Below are 12,463 nucleotides of genomic sequence, written 5' to 3'. Positions count from 1 at the left end.
TTTTTTTTTTGAGATGGAGTCTCGCTCTGTCGCCCAGGCTGGAGTGCAGTGGCACGATCTCGGATCGCTGCAAGCTCCGCCTCCCAGGTTTACGCCATTCTCCTGCCTCAGCCTCCCGAGTAGCTGGGACTACAGGCGCCCGCCACGTCACCCGGCTAGTTTTTTTGTATTTTTTTAGTAGAGACGGGGTTTCACTGTGTTAGCCAGGATGGTCTTGATCTCCTGACCTCGTGATCCGCCCGTCTCAGCCTCCCAAAGTGCTGGGATTACAGGCTTGAGCCACCGCGCCCGGTGTTTTATGTATTTATTTTGTGTTTTATGTATTTATTTTGTTTTTGAGATGGAGTCTCGGTCTTATTGCCCAGGCTGGAGTGCAATGGCATGATCTCTGCTCACTGCAACCTCCGCCTCCCGGGTTCAAGTGATTCTCCTGCCTCAGCCTCCTGAGTAGTTGAAGTTACAAGTGCCCACGACCACACCCAGCTAATTTTTTTGTATGTTTAGGAGAGACGGGGTTTCACCATGTTGGCCAGACTGGCCCCAACCTCAGGTGATCCGCCCGCCTTGGCGGATCTAATGCTGGGATTACAGGCGTGAGCCATGGCGCCCAGCCTGTTGATTTATTTTTTAACGTTTTCATCTCCCTGTGGAGTCTCTTTTCAAATGTATTTTCCTGTTCCTCTGTTTTGAGGTCTGACATTTGTTGCCTGGAAGCTGCAGTACAGCCCTTGGGGACACTCTGCACAGCTTGGGGCCTCTGAATCCCGTTGTGCCCTAGTCCTGGGCCCTGTTTCTTCTTCTCCTGAGGCCACACATCTGGCCATCCTGTTATCTAGCTGTGGCCCAGGTAGCTTCCCAACTGCCTGGAGGAGTGGCCCGAGCCTCTTTGCTGCCTGACAGCCCTGGGCTCACTGCCCTGCAGCCCCACCAGCAATAATGAGGACCTGGAGTAGAGCTGTGGGGGATGGCCCCGCAGCAACCTGTTGTCCCCTGAGGTCGTGGTGCCTCTTGCTCTGGGCCCTGGATTCTCTGGATCCTGCAACAGTCACCACTCATGCTTCTGCTATGCTTTCCGGTGTCTTCACTCCTCCTTTTGTCTCTGCCTTGCCTGTTCAGTGGACGCAAATGCCTGTCCTCAGTTTTCTGTCTTTAACTGGCAGTTCTGTTTATATCCACATGGTTCTCCTCTCAGGCCACCAGGGAAGTGACACCTGCAGTGGTCTGCAGCTGAGCCCATTGGTTAGGGAGATGGGCTCTAGGTGTCACTGGCTGACAGAATGGCCATGGCCCTGGACTTCAGTCTCCCTGCAGGGCCTGGAGCGGCACTAGGCTCCCCTGAGATGCACAACCCCTGGGAGTTGAACAGTTGGGTCAGAGAGGATACCCGTAAGCTGCAGGGTGGCTGGCGGGGGTGGGGGGTTCCACTTGCCCAGATCACATGGAGTGGGAGAAGGAGCATGCACTGGGGTGTTTCTTCCCTTCTTCCCCAGCTGCATCACCTGGTCATGCTGGTGGCTGCTCTGCCGCCCTCCAGATCCTGCTGTGACCTGGCTTCCAGGAAGGCTGTCTCATCCTAGGCCAGGGCCCTCCATTCTCTTCTGCATTTTGGACAGTTTCTGCAGTGAGCATTCTGAACAGGATGAACAGCTATCTTTAAAAGCAGGGTCCAGCACCCTAGTGTGTGTCCCTGGTGTCTCTGGTAGCAGGCACCTACACAAAGTGACCCTCCTCTGGGCTCAGGGGGAGAGTGAGTAGGGAAGTCCTCCTTTGGGTGAAGCTGGGGGTAGAATGGGCTCAGGCCCAGGCTCCTGTGACCCCTTGGCCCTGCTCTGGATTTGGGAGCAGGGGGGTCCCTTCCTTGAGGCATCTCCACCGGGCCCCTATGTAGATACAGGCCTGGAGTCCTGCCTCTCCTTCGCAGGAAGCTGTGCCAGCCACAGAGCACCGGCAGCCTCCTTGGAGACCCTGCTGCCTCCAGCCCCCCAGGCGAGCGTGGGCGCTCGGCTTCACCCCCACAGGTAAATGGGGCAGGCCTGGGGTGGCTGTCCCGAGCACCTGCAGGTCACCCTGTGTTGCGTCAGTAACCTTTGTCACCTTCCTCACCAGCTCCTTGGAGCATGAGCTGCTCCGAGTTGAGCCATCTCCCTCCGTCCAGGGACCAAGGGGGAAGCTGTCGGGTTGGGGTTGGGGGCAGATTCCTGCCATTGTGGCTGCAGCACCCCAGTGTCACAGTGCAGAACCTGGGACAGGGGGCAGCTCCCTGATGTGGGGTTGCCCCCGGACCTCCTGCTCCTGTGTCACAGCTATCGCTGGGGAAGCATGCTGAGCACAGCAACGCTTTAGACCAGTCCCCAGGGGTGGCCCACTCACACGCTGGGCCCTGCCCTCCCCCTGCATCTATCCCAGCAGGCTGATGGGCCCCAGCTGAGGCCACCCTGAGCAGTACCTGGGACCTGACTTGGTGCCCGGGTGCCCCCGTGTGGCCAGTGTGGGCCTTGCAGGCGGCACTGGGTTTTCTGGCTGGGCCAGGGGATTGCCTGTTGCTGCCCAGCCGCTCTGTGCTCCCCTCTAAAATGGTCTCTGTTCCTCTCCAGAAACGGCCACAGCCTCCTGATTTCATCGACCCCCTAGCCAACAAGAAACCCCGGATATCGCACTTCACTCAGAGAGCTCAACCTGCCATCAATGGGAAGCCGGGCATGCCCGATGGCCGTGAGGCCCTGCTGCCCACCCCGGGCCCGCCAGCCAGCACAGACACCCTCAGCTCCAGCACTCACCTGCCCCCGCGGCTGGAGCCCCCAAGGGTCCATGACCCCCTGGCCGATGTCAGCAATGACCTGGGCCACAGTGGCCGGGACTGTGAGCACGGAGAGGTGGCTGCCCCAGCCCCTACTGCGCGCCTCAGCCTGCCCCTGCTGACGGACTGTGCCCAGCCCAGCAGGCCCCACAGCAGCCCCTCGCGCAGCAAGCCCAAGAAGAAGTCCAAGAAGCACAAAGACAAGGAGAGGGCGTCTGAGGACAGGCCCCAGGCCCAGCCTCCAGACTGTGCACCTGCCACCCATGCCACCCTCGGAGCCCCAGCAGATGCCCCAGGTAGGTGCCCAGGCAGGAGGGCGCTGCTGGGACTGCAAGTACTGGCCCCACACCCGCCTCACCTTCATGGAGTGTCGAGGGGGCTCACGCTGTAGAAGCTGGGAGAGGAAGCCCTGTTGCCCCAGGCCCTGTCAGATTCGCCCTGTGTGCCCGGCACCTGGCACCCTATGTTCCTGCATCTGGTCCTCTCCCTGCCCATCTGGAGTGCCCGGTGTCACTTGCAGTCAATGTGCCAGGCCAACACTGGGGGCTGGAGGCCCAGAGCCTTGTGGGGAACTGAGGCCACGGAAGGGGCTAACGTGGAGAGGAATGGGGCCCAGGCCCCAGCTCTGACTGCAGGGAAGCCCCAGGAACCAGGGACATGCTGAGGTCTGCTGGGGTTCAGGGAAGGCAGTAGGGGCCCAGGCAAGCCAGCCCTATTCAGGGAGAGGCAGTGCAGGTGCGGATAGGCAGATCCTGGTGGGAGAGGGATAGCACCTGGACCTCCGTAGGCCCCGTACGACTGTTGTAGAGTGTAGGTTTCTGCTGTGGGGACAGGGCCTGGCAGGCTGGAGTTGGGGAGCCAGGAGACCTGGGCAGCTCCGAGCCCACAGCCCAGGCACCTGAACCGAGCAGCAGTAGCACCCGCCCAGCACCATGGCCATGAGCCTGTGCAGCTGTTTGTTTACAGGAACCAGCAGAAGCAGCGGCCAGCGTGCAGTGGCTGTTCTACCGCCATGTGTGGCAGGGGCTGCAGTGGTCCCATGTGGTGATGGCGGCCAATTGCAGATAGCCACCTCGCTCTCAGCGCCGGCTGGCCCAGGGCAGCCCAGGTGGTGTCACCTGTTGTGTTTTTGGGTTGTGTCTTTGGGGAGGAGGCTGAGTCAGGGGCATTCCTGGGATGAGGATGGGAGCCCTTCTTCCATTATAGCTTTGCGTTGCTCAGAGGGCCATGCCCCGTCCCCCGCTGTGGCTGGAGAGCAGGTCCTCACAACTGTGGCTGGGTCTTACCGGATAGGAAGGACGACTTTTGGGGTTGGGTCAGCCCTGCCTCGTGCTGGGCTTCCCACCTCCCGTGGGACTGCATGTGGAGGCCGAAGGGGAGAAGGTGGCCTCACTCCCTGGGCAGGCTCTCTGACCAGGGCCACGCTTAGGGCAGGACTCCTGATTCCCAGGACACACTCACACCCCACAGCCAGACCTGGGCCAGGATCTGTCTCAAATGGCCCAGGTCCAGGGTCCACAGACCACTCTGGGCTGTGTCCCTTCCTTGGATACCCAGTGCCTAGGTGCCAAGACAGGCCTGGGGACTCAAGGTGGTTTCCTATCTGGCCTGGTGCATGTCGGCCCCTAGGCAGCTCATCCCCGGCCTAGGTGCTGTCATCTCTACCACAGGTGAGAAAGTGCAAACCAGGGGTAGATGTCCCAAGCACCAAGAAAAGGACAGTAGAGTCACCAGAAGCTGAGCCTGGTGCTGGTAGTCCATGTTACCCAGGGTCCCAAAGGTGGTACATGTGCCTGTGCCCCTGCCCGGGACAAGCAAGTAGAGAGATGTGGGCTGTGAAGGGACAGATAGGGAGAGGAGCTGCTGTGGGGGTGTTCCCTGGGGCCCCAAAGCAGGGACCAGCTTGGCCGGCCCCACACAGCCAGAGCTGAGTGGGAGTGGGGGCCGCTGAGGTTTGCCAAGGGCTGGACTTTGAAGGGCCCACTGGTACCAGGTTGAGCTGACCCTGAGCCTTGATTTCCCCATTTGTCATCCTAGCTGGTGAAGATCTTGGGGCCTGTCAAATGCGGTGATGTTGACCAGCCTGACACATGGCAGTTACCTGTCCTAGAATACCCACAGAGGCCACTCTGGCGGGAGCATGGGCTTGGCTTTCCCAGCTGTGCCTTGCCTGTCACTTCCTTCTGGCCTGGACCGGGGTCAGATTCATTCAATACATGCCCAGTGGGTTGCAGCCCTGGGAAGGCCACAGCCTTTTAAAGACAACCCTGGTGGGGGTGGTGGCGATATTGAAGGCAGTGCCTGACCCAGAGTTGGGACTGTTAAAAACTTTGTGGGGAGTGAGCTTTGTCCACTTTTGGGAATTTGGCAGCAGAGAAGCTGCTGTGGTCAGCCCAGGTGTTACACTGAGAGAGAGGGCTCAGCAAACTGGAGATCGCAGACTCCTGCTCTCTCAGGGGATAGTGCAGAGGGCCCCTGAAAATGTGCACGAGGGCCAGGCACAGTGGCTCTGCCTGTAATCCCAGCATGTTGAGAGGCCAAGTCAAGAGGATCACTTAAGTCCAGGAGTTCAAGACCAGCCTGGGCAATATAGGAGAGCCTCTTCATCTCTACTAAAAAGTAAAAAAAAAAAATTCACCAGCTGTGATGGTTCACACCTATAATCTCAGTGCTTTGGAATGCCAATTCAGGAGGACTGCTTGAGGTCAGGAGTTTGAGACCAGCCTGGGCAACACAGTTGGACCCCATCTCTACAAAAAATGTTTTTAATTAGCTGGGCATGGTGGCATATGCCTATAGTCCCACCTATTTGGGAGGCTGAGGCAAGAGGATCACTTGAGCCCAGGAGTTCAAGGTTGTAGTAAGCCATGATCGCACCATTGCAACTCCAACCTGGGTGGCAGAGCAAGACCCTGTCTCTTAAAAAAAAAAAAAAAAAAAAAAAAAAGTGTACTGAGGATACATCTGAAATTGATAAAATCATTTCTGTATTGGAAAGAAAGTCACTGCAAGAAGGCCTAGGAAACGCACTAAATTGTAGTTGTGATCTGAGGGGATGAGGCGACTGTGGTCCTAGGTGACGGGCACTTCAGTCCTCCTGCCCTTCCTCCCTGATTGCCAAACCCTCAGGGGTGTTGTCATATGTGGCCAGGGCACCCCACCACATGGCTGAGGAGCAGGACAGCTGCCTGGGGTCCCATCTAGCCATCAGCTGTGCAGCTTTGGGCAGGCCCCTGAAGGGCTGAAGGGCTGAGCATGATCATGGACGCTTTGCTCACGGATGGCCGATTGGGGTGGCCCGTGGGCTCCTCTGGCTGGCCCTGTCCTGGAGCTGCCTTGTGGAGCCTGCAATTCAGTGTCTAGTGGAAAGGACGGGACGATCTGGGTGGGGTGCAGACCAAGGGCCTGGAACTTTGTCAGCAGCAAGAGATGCAGGCCCTGCTGGCCATCTTGTCTTTGTCCTGCCTGGCCAGAGACTGGGATGCCCCAGAGACTCAGGTCAGGCCAGGGGTCATTTGTTTTCAGCTTAGTGACCTTTGACATGCAGTCAGTAGAGGCAGCAAAGACCTGGCCTGGGGGAAGCTCTGACCGGTTGTGCAGGCTTTGGCCCTGCAGTTCCCTGACCTGTCTGCTGTTTGCCAAGAATGTGACTGTGGTGATGCCTGGGCGCTCTGTGTCCTGCAGGGCTTTGCCCTGGACACGCAGGTGCACGTTGAACTCTGCTCGACACCTGGAGGGCATGTCGAGGTCCAGCAGCCCACAGTTGCCAGGTGCCAGGTGCTCAGCCCTTGCACCTGCCACACAGTCATCCCCTCTGCCGTCCCTCCATGTCCCTCCAGCAGCAAAGCGTGCACTTTTGACGCATGTCCCCATCCTGGCGTGCTTCCTGCAGACCGGTGCCGTGGGTGCAGACTCAGGAGGTATGTGTTTGTTCTCGTAGGTGTAAACGGAAGCTGCAGCGTTTCCAGTGTTCCCACATCCACGTCGGAGACGCCTGACTACTTGCTGTGAGTGTTTGTCCAGGCCCTGCAGGCCAGTCCTCCCTTTTCTGGGTTCAGACCCCCTCCCCCAGCACAGCAGGTTATCAGAGGCAGAAAGCCACTGCAAGTCTGAGTATGTGAATTCCAAACATAGCAGCCTTTTCTGGGCCAGGCCCCTCATAAGCCAGGGGATCACCCGAGAGGCCAGGCCGCCGGCAGAGCCAGGATAGCCGCTGCCTGGGTGGAGCTGGGTCCTTCCAGCCTCCACTTAGTGGCCCCTCTCTCCTATCTCAGGAAGTACGCAGCCATCTCCTCTTCGGAGCAGCGCCAGAGCTACAAGAATGACTTCAACGCCGAGTACAGCGAGTACCGCGACCTGCACGCCCGCATTGAGCGCATCACGCGGCGGTTCACGCAGCTCGACGCCCAGCTCCGGCAGCTCTCTCAGGGCTCCGAGGAGTATGAGGTAGAGCCTCCCCGCTGTCTGCTGTGCCCTGGCTCTGGCAGGAGCCGGGGCCCATTTGGGCGCGTACCATCGCCACCATGAGCCTACTGGCCTGCTTGGTGGCCCCAGAGTCTGGCGCTTCCCCAGGCAGCACTTCTCCCCCTGGTGCACTCCATGCGGCAATTCCATGGTTCTGGCCTGGCCCTGGGGCCCTGTTGTGGGAGTCCTTGAAGGCAGCCCAGCTTGTCAGCCTCCTTTGCAGTGGGGACAGCTGTGACCCACCTCCTTGGGTGGGGGCAATCCAGGGTACATGGATCCCCACACGTTTGAGCACCGGGGGTCCTCTCACAGCCCAGGACGCAGGGCTCTTGGTACCTGTGCCACACCTTCGGGAGACTCCGCAACTGAGCCCTGTCCAGCACCCTGGAGCCCATCCATGCTGCCACAACTGTAGCAGGGGGAGGTGACAGGTCCCTGTGTTTGTTGTCCCCTGGCTTGAGCTCACAGTTCCTTCAGCTGCCCTGTGTAGACAGAGTCTCCACCCTCAGCCACAGCCTTGGACACAGCCTCTCCACCTGCCACCTTCTGAAACTGGTGACCTGACTGCAGGGCTGGGCCCCGATTAATCAGATGCTGGGGTATCTCCCGGCCAAAGCCCCTTTGGCTTCTGAAGAAGACGACTCATGATAGGGTTCTAGGGGCTGCAAGCCACGGCTTCTTGTGGCATCTCTCCCTCCCCTCCCTCTTTGCTGCATGCCCTGCCCAGCCCCCCATCCCAGCCCCGCCGCGACATGGACACTTCCTTGTATCACACCCCCATGACAGCGGTGCGCCACCTGCTCGTGCCTCCAAGGGACCCGGCAGCCTTTCCCTCATGCCCCATCCACTCTGGAGCTACAGCCGCTGCAGACCCATGGGGTGTGACTTGCCCCTGTACTTGAGGCTGCCCCACCTTCCCACCCCTCACCCTTCTCAGAGCACCTGGGACCACTCAATTTGAGTTTCCTGCAAGCGGGGATGCATTCTGTCATCTCAAAATTTTGTTTTTCTTCTAGACTACTCGAGGGCAGATTTTGCAGGAATATAGAAAAATCAAAAAGGTGAGTGTCTCTTGTGTTGGGATGGGCTCCAAGTGAGCCGGAGGGAGGAGGGTGGGCCCGGGGCAACCTCCCTGCCTGCTACTTCTAAGGTGTGGGGGAAGAGCCTTTGGGTCTGAGGCCAAAGTTGCCCCGCCTCCCCCAGCCAAGTCTTCAGCCGTGGCATCCCGGCCCAGCCACACAAGCTGAGGAGGTGTGGGGAACCAACTCCCACTCTGCCCTTGGACCACAACCCTCCTTGCTGGGCACCAAGCCCAGGTTTTTGGTGGGGGGGGGTGGGCACTGGCCTGCTCACAGCGGGGAGCAGCACCCAGGGAGACTCTGTCCTGAGCATGACTGTGCTGTCCCGCAGACCAATACCAACTACAGCCAGGAGAAGCACCGCTGCGAGTACCTGCACAGCAAGCTGGCCCACATCAAGAGACTCATCGCCGAGTACGACCAGCGGCAGCTGCAGGCTTGGCCCTAGCCGCCCGCCCCGATGGCGGGGATCTGGGAGGGTGGGGGAAGCAAAAAGCCGGGAGAGAGGATTTATTTAAAAAAATAAACCCAAGGAAGATGCTCATCTGAGCCAGCACCGCCGGCTTTCAGGGCAGCCCCTGCAGACATCTCGCCCTGGCGGGTGGCTGCAAGCCCACCTCGGCCCTCCCTGCGCCTCCTGAGCAGTCCCTGCCTATGATGGGCTCCCCAGAAGCCCACTGCCTCCTCCCTGGCTGCAGCCCCCCGGGTTCAGCCTCCTCTCTCGCCAGAAGACTCCTAGGCCCTCAGGGCGGCGCGCCTGCCTTTTCTAGTTTTATACAAAGACAGCCACTTTTAGCTACTGCTAATGAGACTTGAGTCTATTTTTGTACAAAAGAGAAGCAAAATCTTTTTTCTAAACCTGTGCCTCCCTCTCCTCGGACACCCAGGGTCTAGCCGCTGCCCTGGGTCCTGCCTGCAGTATTACAGAGGCCGTCGAAAGGTGCAGCCGCGTTCTGAGGGCGCGGGGACTGGGCACGTGGCCTCTGCTGGTCTCTGGCTCTATGTTTAGGCACCCCCATCCCCAGCCTCTCCTCCTCGGGCAGGGTCTCTGCTCCAGCAAGCAAATGGGGTGGCCTGGGTGGCTATTTTGAGAACTCCAGCTGGTGTCCCCAGGCAGCTGCTCAGAGCCAAGGGGGCAGAGGGCTTTTGGCGCCCCCAGGCCTGCCCTGTTATTTGAGGCCCTCAGCTGTCGGGGGCCACTGTGTTTCTGTGCTCCAAGTTGAGACTCGGCTGCAGCGGCGTCAGATTTTACTTTGCGATGTCGTCGGTTTCCCATTTGCTGCTGCTGCTCATTCCACACTGTTGAGACCTTGTAGTCTCGATGCTGCTGGCCTCCCTCCGTCCCTCTGTCCACTTGTGGGTCCTGGGGTCGTTTTAGCAGAGCCACCGCCAAGGTTTGCACTCAGGGAGAGGCTGATGGAGGGCTGGGTGCCTTGGGGTCAGGGAGGCCCCAGGGACCCATGGGCAGAGCTGGGGAGCCAGGAGGATGGGTCCGCCTGCTCTGGGGGTGCAGGCTGTGCAGACACCCCAATTGCTGCTTTGTTGCTGTGCCTACTCTAGCGTCCCCCAAAGCATCGGGGGGCCACGCAAGTGTGCGTGTGTGTGCGTGTGTGGGGACCCCCCAGGGCATGGTGGGGTCTGAGGCGTGTGTTCCCATTTAGGGCTGAATGAAGCCATGACTTGGGAAGGTGGTGGTGGGGATGGCTGTGACTCAGGGCCCAGGGATCACATGGGGGTCACTGCTGCCATCAGCAGTCAGGCAGGGAGAGCAGAAATGCAAAAATACAGATGTGTCTATTTTTCTAAACTGGGGGGTGGAGGGGTGCCTCCTGATAGCTTCCAAAAAGCTGACCATGGAGGGCCCACAGTGCATCCCACCCCTGCCCAAGAGTCTCTCTCCTTTGGGATCCCCGGGTTCCCAGAGCTCCGAGGAAACTGATCCTTCATGTTTCAATAGCTGTTGTTGTTTTTCTCTTCTGTGCCGGCCAGGGAAGGGCCGAGCAGGCTCCAGGGGGCCTCCAGGGTCAGCTGGACCCCGCTGTGTTGCCCGCAGCCAGCCCTGCAGACATGAGTGAGGTGGGATAATTTCAGGAGGTCCCAGCCTGGGACTGCCTGCCCCTCTGCCCTGGGAACCAGTCCAAGGGGCTGTCAGTTGAATTTGCCTTTTTGTTGTTGTTGTTGTTTTTGTTGTTTATTTGTTCTCCTTTTAAGGAATTATGAAGCTAAGAAAAGTTTTGTGTTTTGGGGGTTGGTGGACAAAGTTCTAGCTGATTAAATATGGTCTAACTTATTGATACTATTTTTTTTCTTTTAATGTTGTACTGTGGAGAAAAACTATTTTGAGCCATGGGGTTGGTGTTTACAAGAACTTTCCACTTTTGCCAAAATGTTACAATTGAAAGGCATCTGCGTCTTCAGTTTCCTAATATTTTCTTAAAAGATCTAGTGTCCTTTTTGTACACTAAACAGGTGAATGCTGACTTTTTTCATTCTCCAATAAATTTCACTGAACTGAACCCGGCAGCCCAGACTGCCTGGCTGGTGTGTGTGTGGTGTGTGGTGTGTGTGGTGTGTGGGTGCTGGTGTATCTGTGTTTGTGGTGTATGGTGTGTGTGTGTGGTGTGTGTGGATGTGTAGTATATCTGTGTCGGTGTGTGTTGGGTGTGATGTGTGGGTGTGTAGTGTGTGGTTAGGGTGTGTGTTGGATGTGTGTGTTGGATGTGTGGGTGTGTTGGGGTGTGGGGTATCTGTGAGGGTATGTGGGTGTGTTAGGGTGTGGGTTCTGTGTTGGTGTGTCTCGTTTATCTGGGGATGTTAGGGTGTGGGTGTTTGTGGGTGTTGTGTGGGTGTGTTGGTGTGGGTGTAGTGTATCTGGGTGCGTGGTGTTAGGGTGTGGTGTATATGGACATGTATGTTAGGGTGTGGGTGTGTGGGTGTCGTGTATGTGTGGGGTGTGGGGGTGTTGGGGTGTGGTGTGGGTGTGTGGTGTAAGGGTGTGGGTGTGTGATGTATGTGGTGTGTGCTAGGGTGTTGGTGTGTGTGATGTGTGTTGGATGTGGTGTGGAGTGTGGTATGTGGTGGAGGTATGTGGTGTGTATGTAGTGTGGGTGTGGTGTTGGGTGTGGGTGTGGTGTTGGGGATGTGTGTGTGGTGTGTGAGGGTGTGGTGTGTTGGGGGCGCGGCTACACACTCGCGGGTCAGGATCGGGGACGGCCACCCAGGGACGCACAGCTGATCGCGGCTGCACACGCGCGCGAGCACACGTTCACTCACCTCATGGAGCCAGCCACCCAAATTGTACACCCAGCCACACACATTTGCAGCGACACTCAACATAGCGCTTTACACAACAAAAGTATACCCCGCTGCTGGAACGACTGCGGATAGCCCCATAAAGCCTCAGGCAGTGACACTGGGTGTCTCACCCTGCAGAGCTACCCACACTCAGCACGGGTGGGAACCACAGCACACACAGCCCGCCCAGCGACACACATACACTGCCACACACCCAGCTCACAGTGGCCGTCCTGGAACAACTAAACACAGGCCACCGCACGCAGGCACCCAGCCTCACGCAGAAGCACGCTTATGCAAGGCCATGCCACAGCTTCCAACAGCCGTGGACAGAGCCCACGCCGTTAACTCACAGTCACCTTGGGGCGCACTATTGCGGCCTCCTGAGAACCACACCCTACCTAGCTCCACAGTCACAGGGCCNGATCTCAGCTCACTGCAAGCTCCGCCTCCCGGGTTCACGCCATTCTCCTGCCTCAGCCTCCCGAGCAGCTGGGACTACAGGCGCTCGCCACCTCGCCCGGCTAGTTTTTTTGTATTTTTTAGTAGAGACGGGGTTTCACCGTGTTAGCCAGGATGGTCTCGATCTCCTGACCTCGTGATCCGCCCATCTCGGCCTCCCAAAGTGCTGGGATTACAGGCTTGAGCCACCGCGCCCGGCGGGACATACATTTTTAAAGCTATTACTTACAAAGCCAAGATATTGATTTAAATAATAAACAATTCTATTATTTATTTATTTAGAGACGGAGTTTTGCTCTTGTTGCCCAAGCTGGAGTGCAATGGCGCGATCTTGGCCTCCCGGGTTCAAGCGATTCTCCTTCCTCAG

General features: G+C 58.1%; 1 protein-coding gene across 1 annotated transcript; it reads left to right on the top strand.

Annotated features, from left to right (window-relative positions):
* Positions 1-1,277: 1,277 nt before the first annotated feature.
* Positions 1,278-10,856, top strand: LOC112612862 (RNA polymerase II elongation factor ELL-like). The gene is made up of 8 exons (XM_025367819.1): positions 1,278-1,386; positions 1,491-1,542; positions 1,922-2,018; positions 2,595-3,093; positions 6,738-6,804; positions 7,072-7,243; positions 8,278-8,322; positions 8,672-10,856. The coding sequence occupies exons 1-8, from the start codon at positions 1,278-1,280 to the stop codon at positions 8,786-8,788; spliced, it is 1,158 nt and encodes a 385-aa protein (XP_025223604.1). The 3' UTR covers positions 8,789-10,856.
* The last annotated feature ends 1,607 nt before the right edge of the window (positions 10,857-12,463 follow it).

The sequence above is a fragment of the Theropithecus gelada genome, chromosome 19, assembly GCF_003255815.1.
Source record: "Theropithecus gelada isolate Dixy chromosome 19, Tgel_1.0, whole genome shotgun sequence".
In the NCBI taxonomy this organism is placed as follows: domain Eukaryota; kingdom Metazoa; phylum Chordata; class Mammalia; order Primates; family Cercopithecidae; genus Theropithecus; species Theropithecus gelada.
This window is presented reverse-complemented; position numbering and strand designations above follow the sequence as displayed.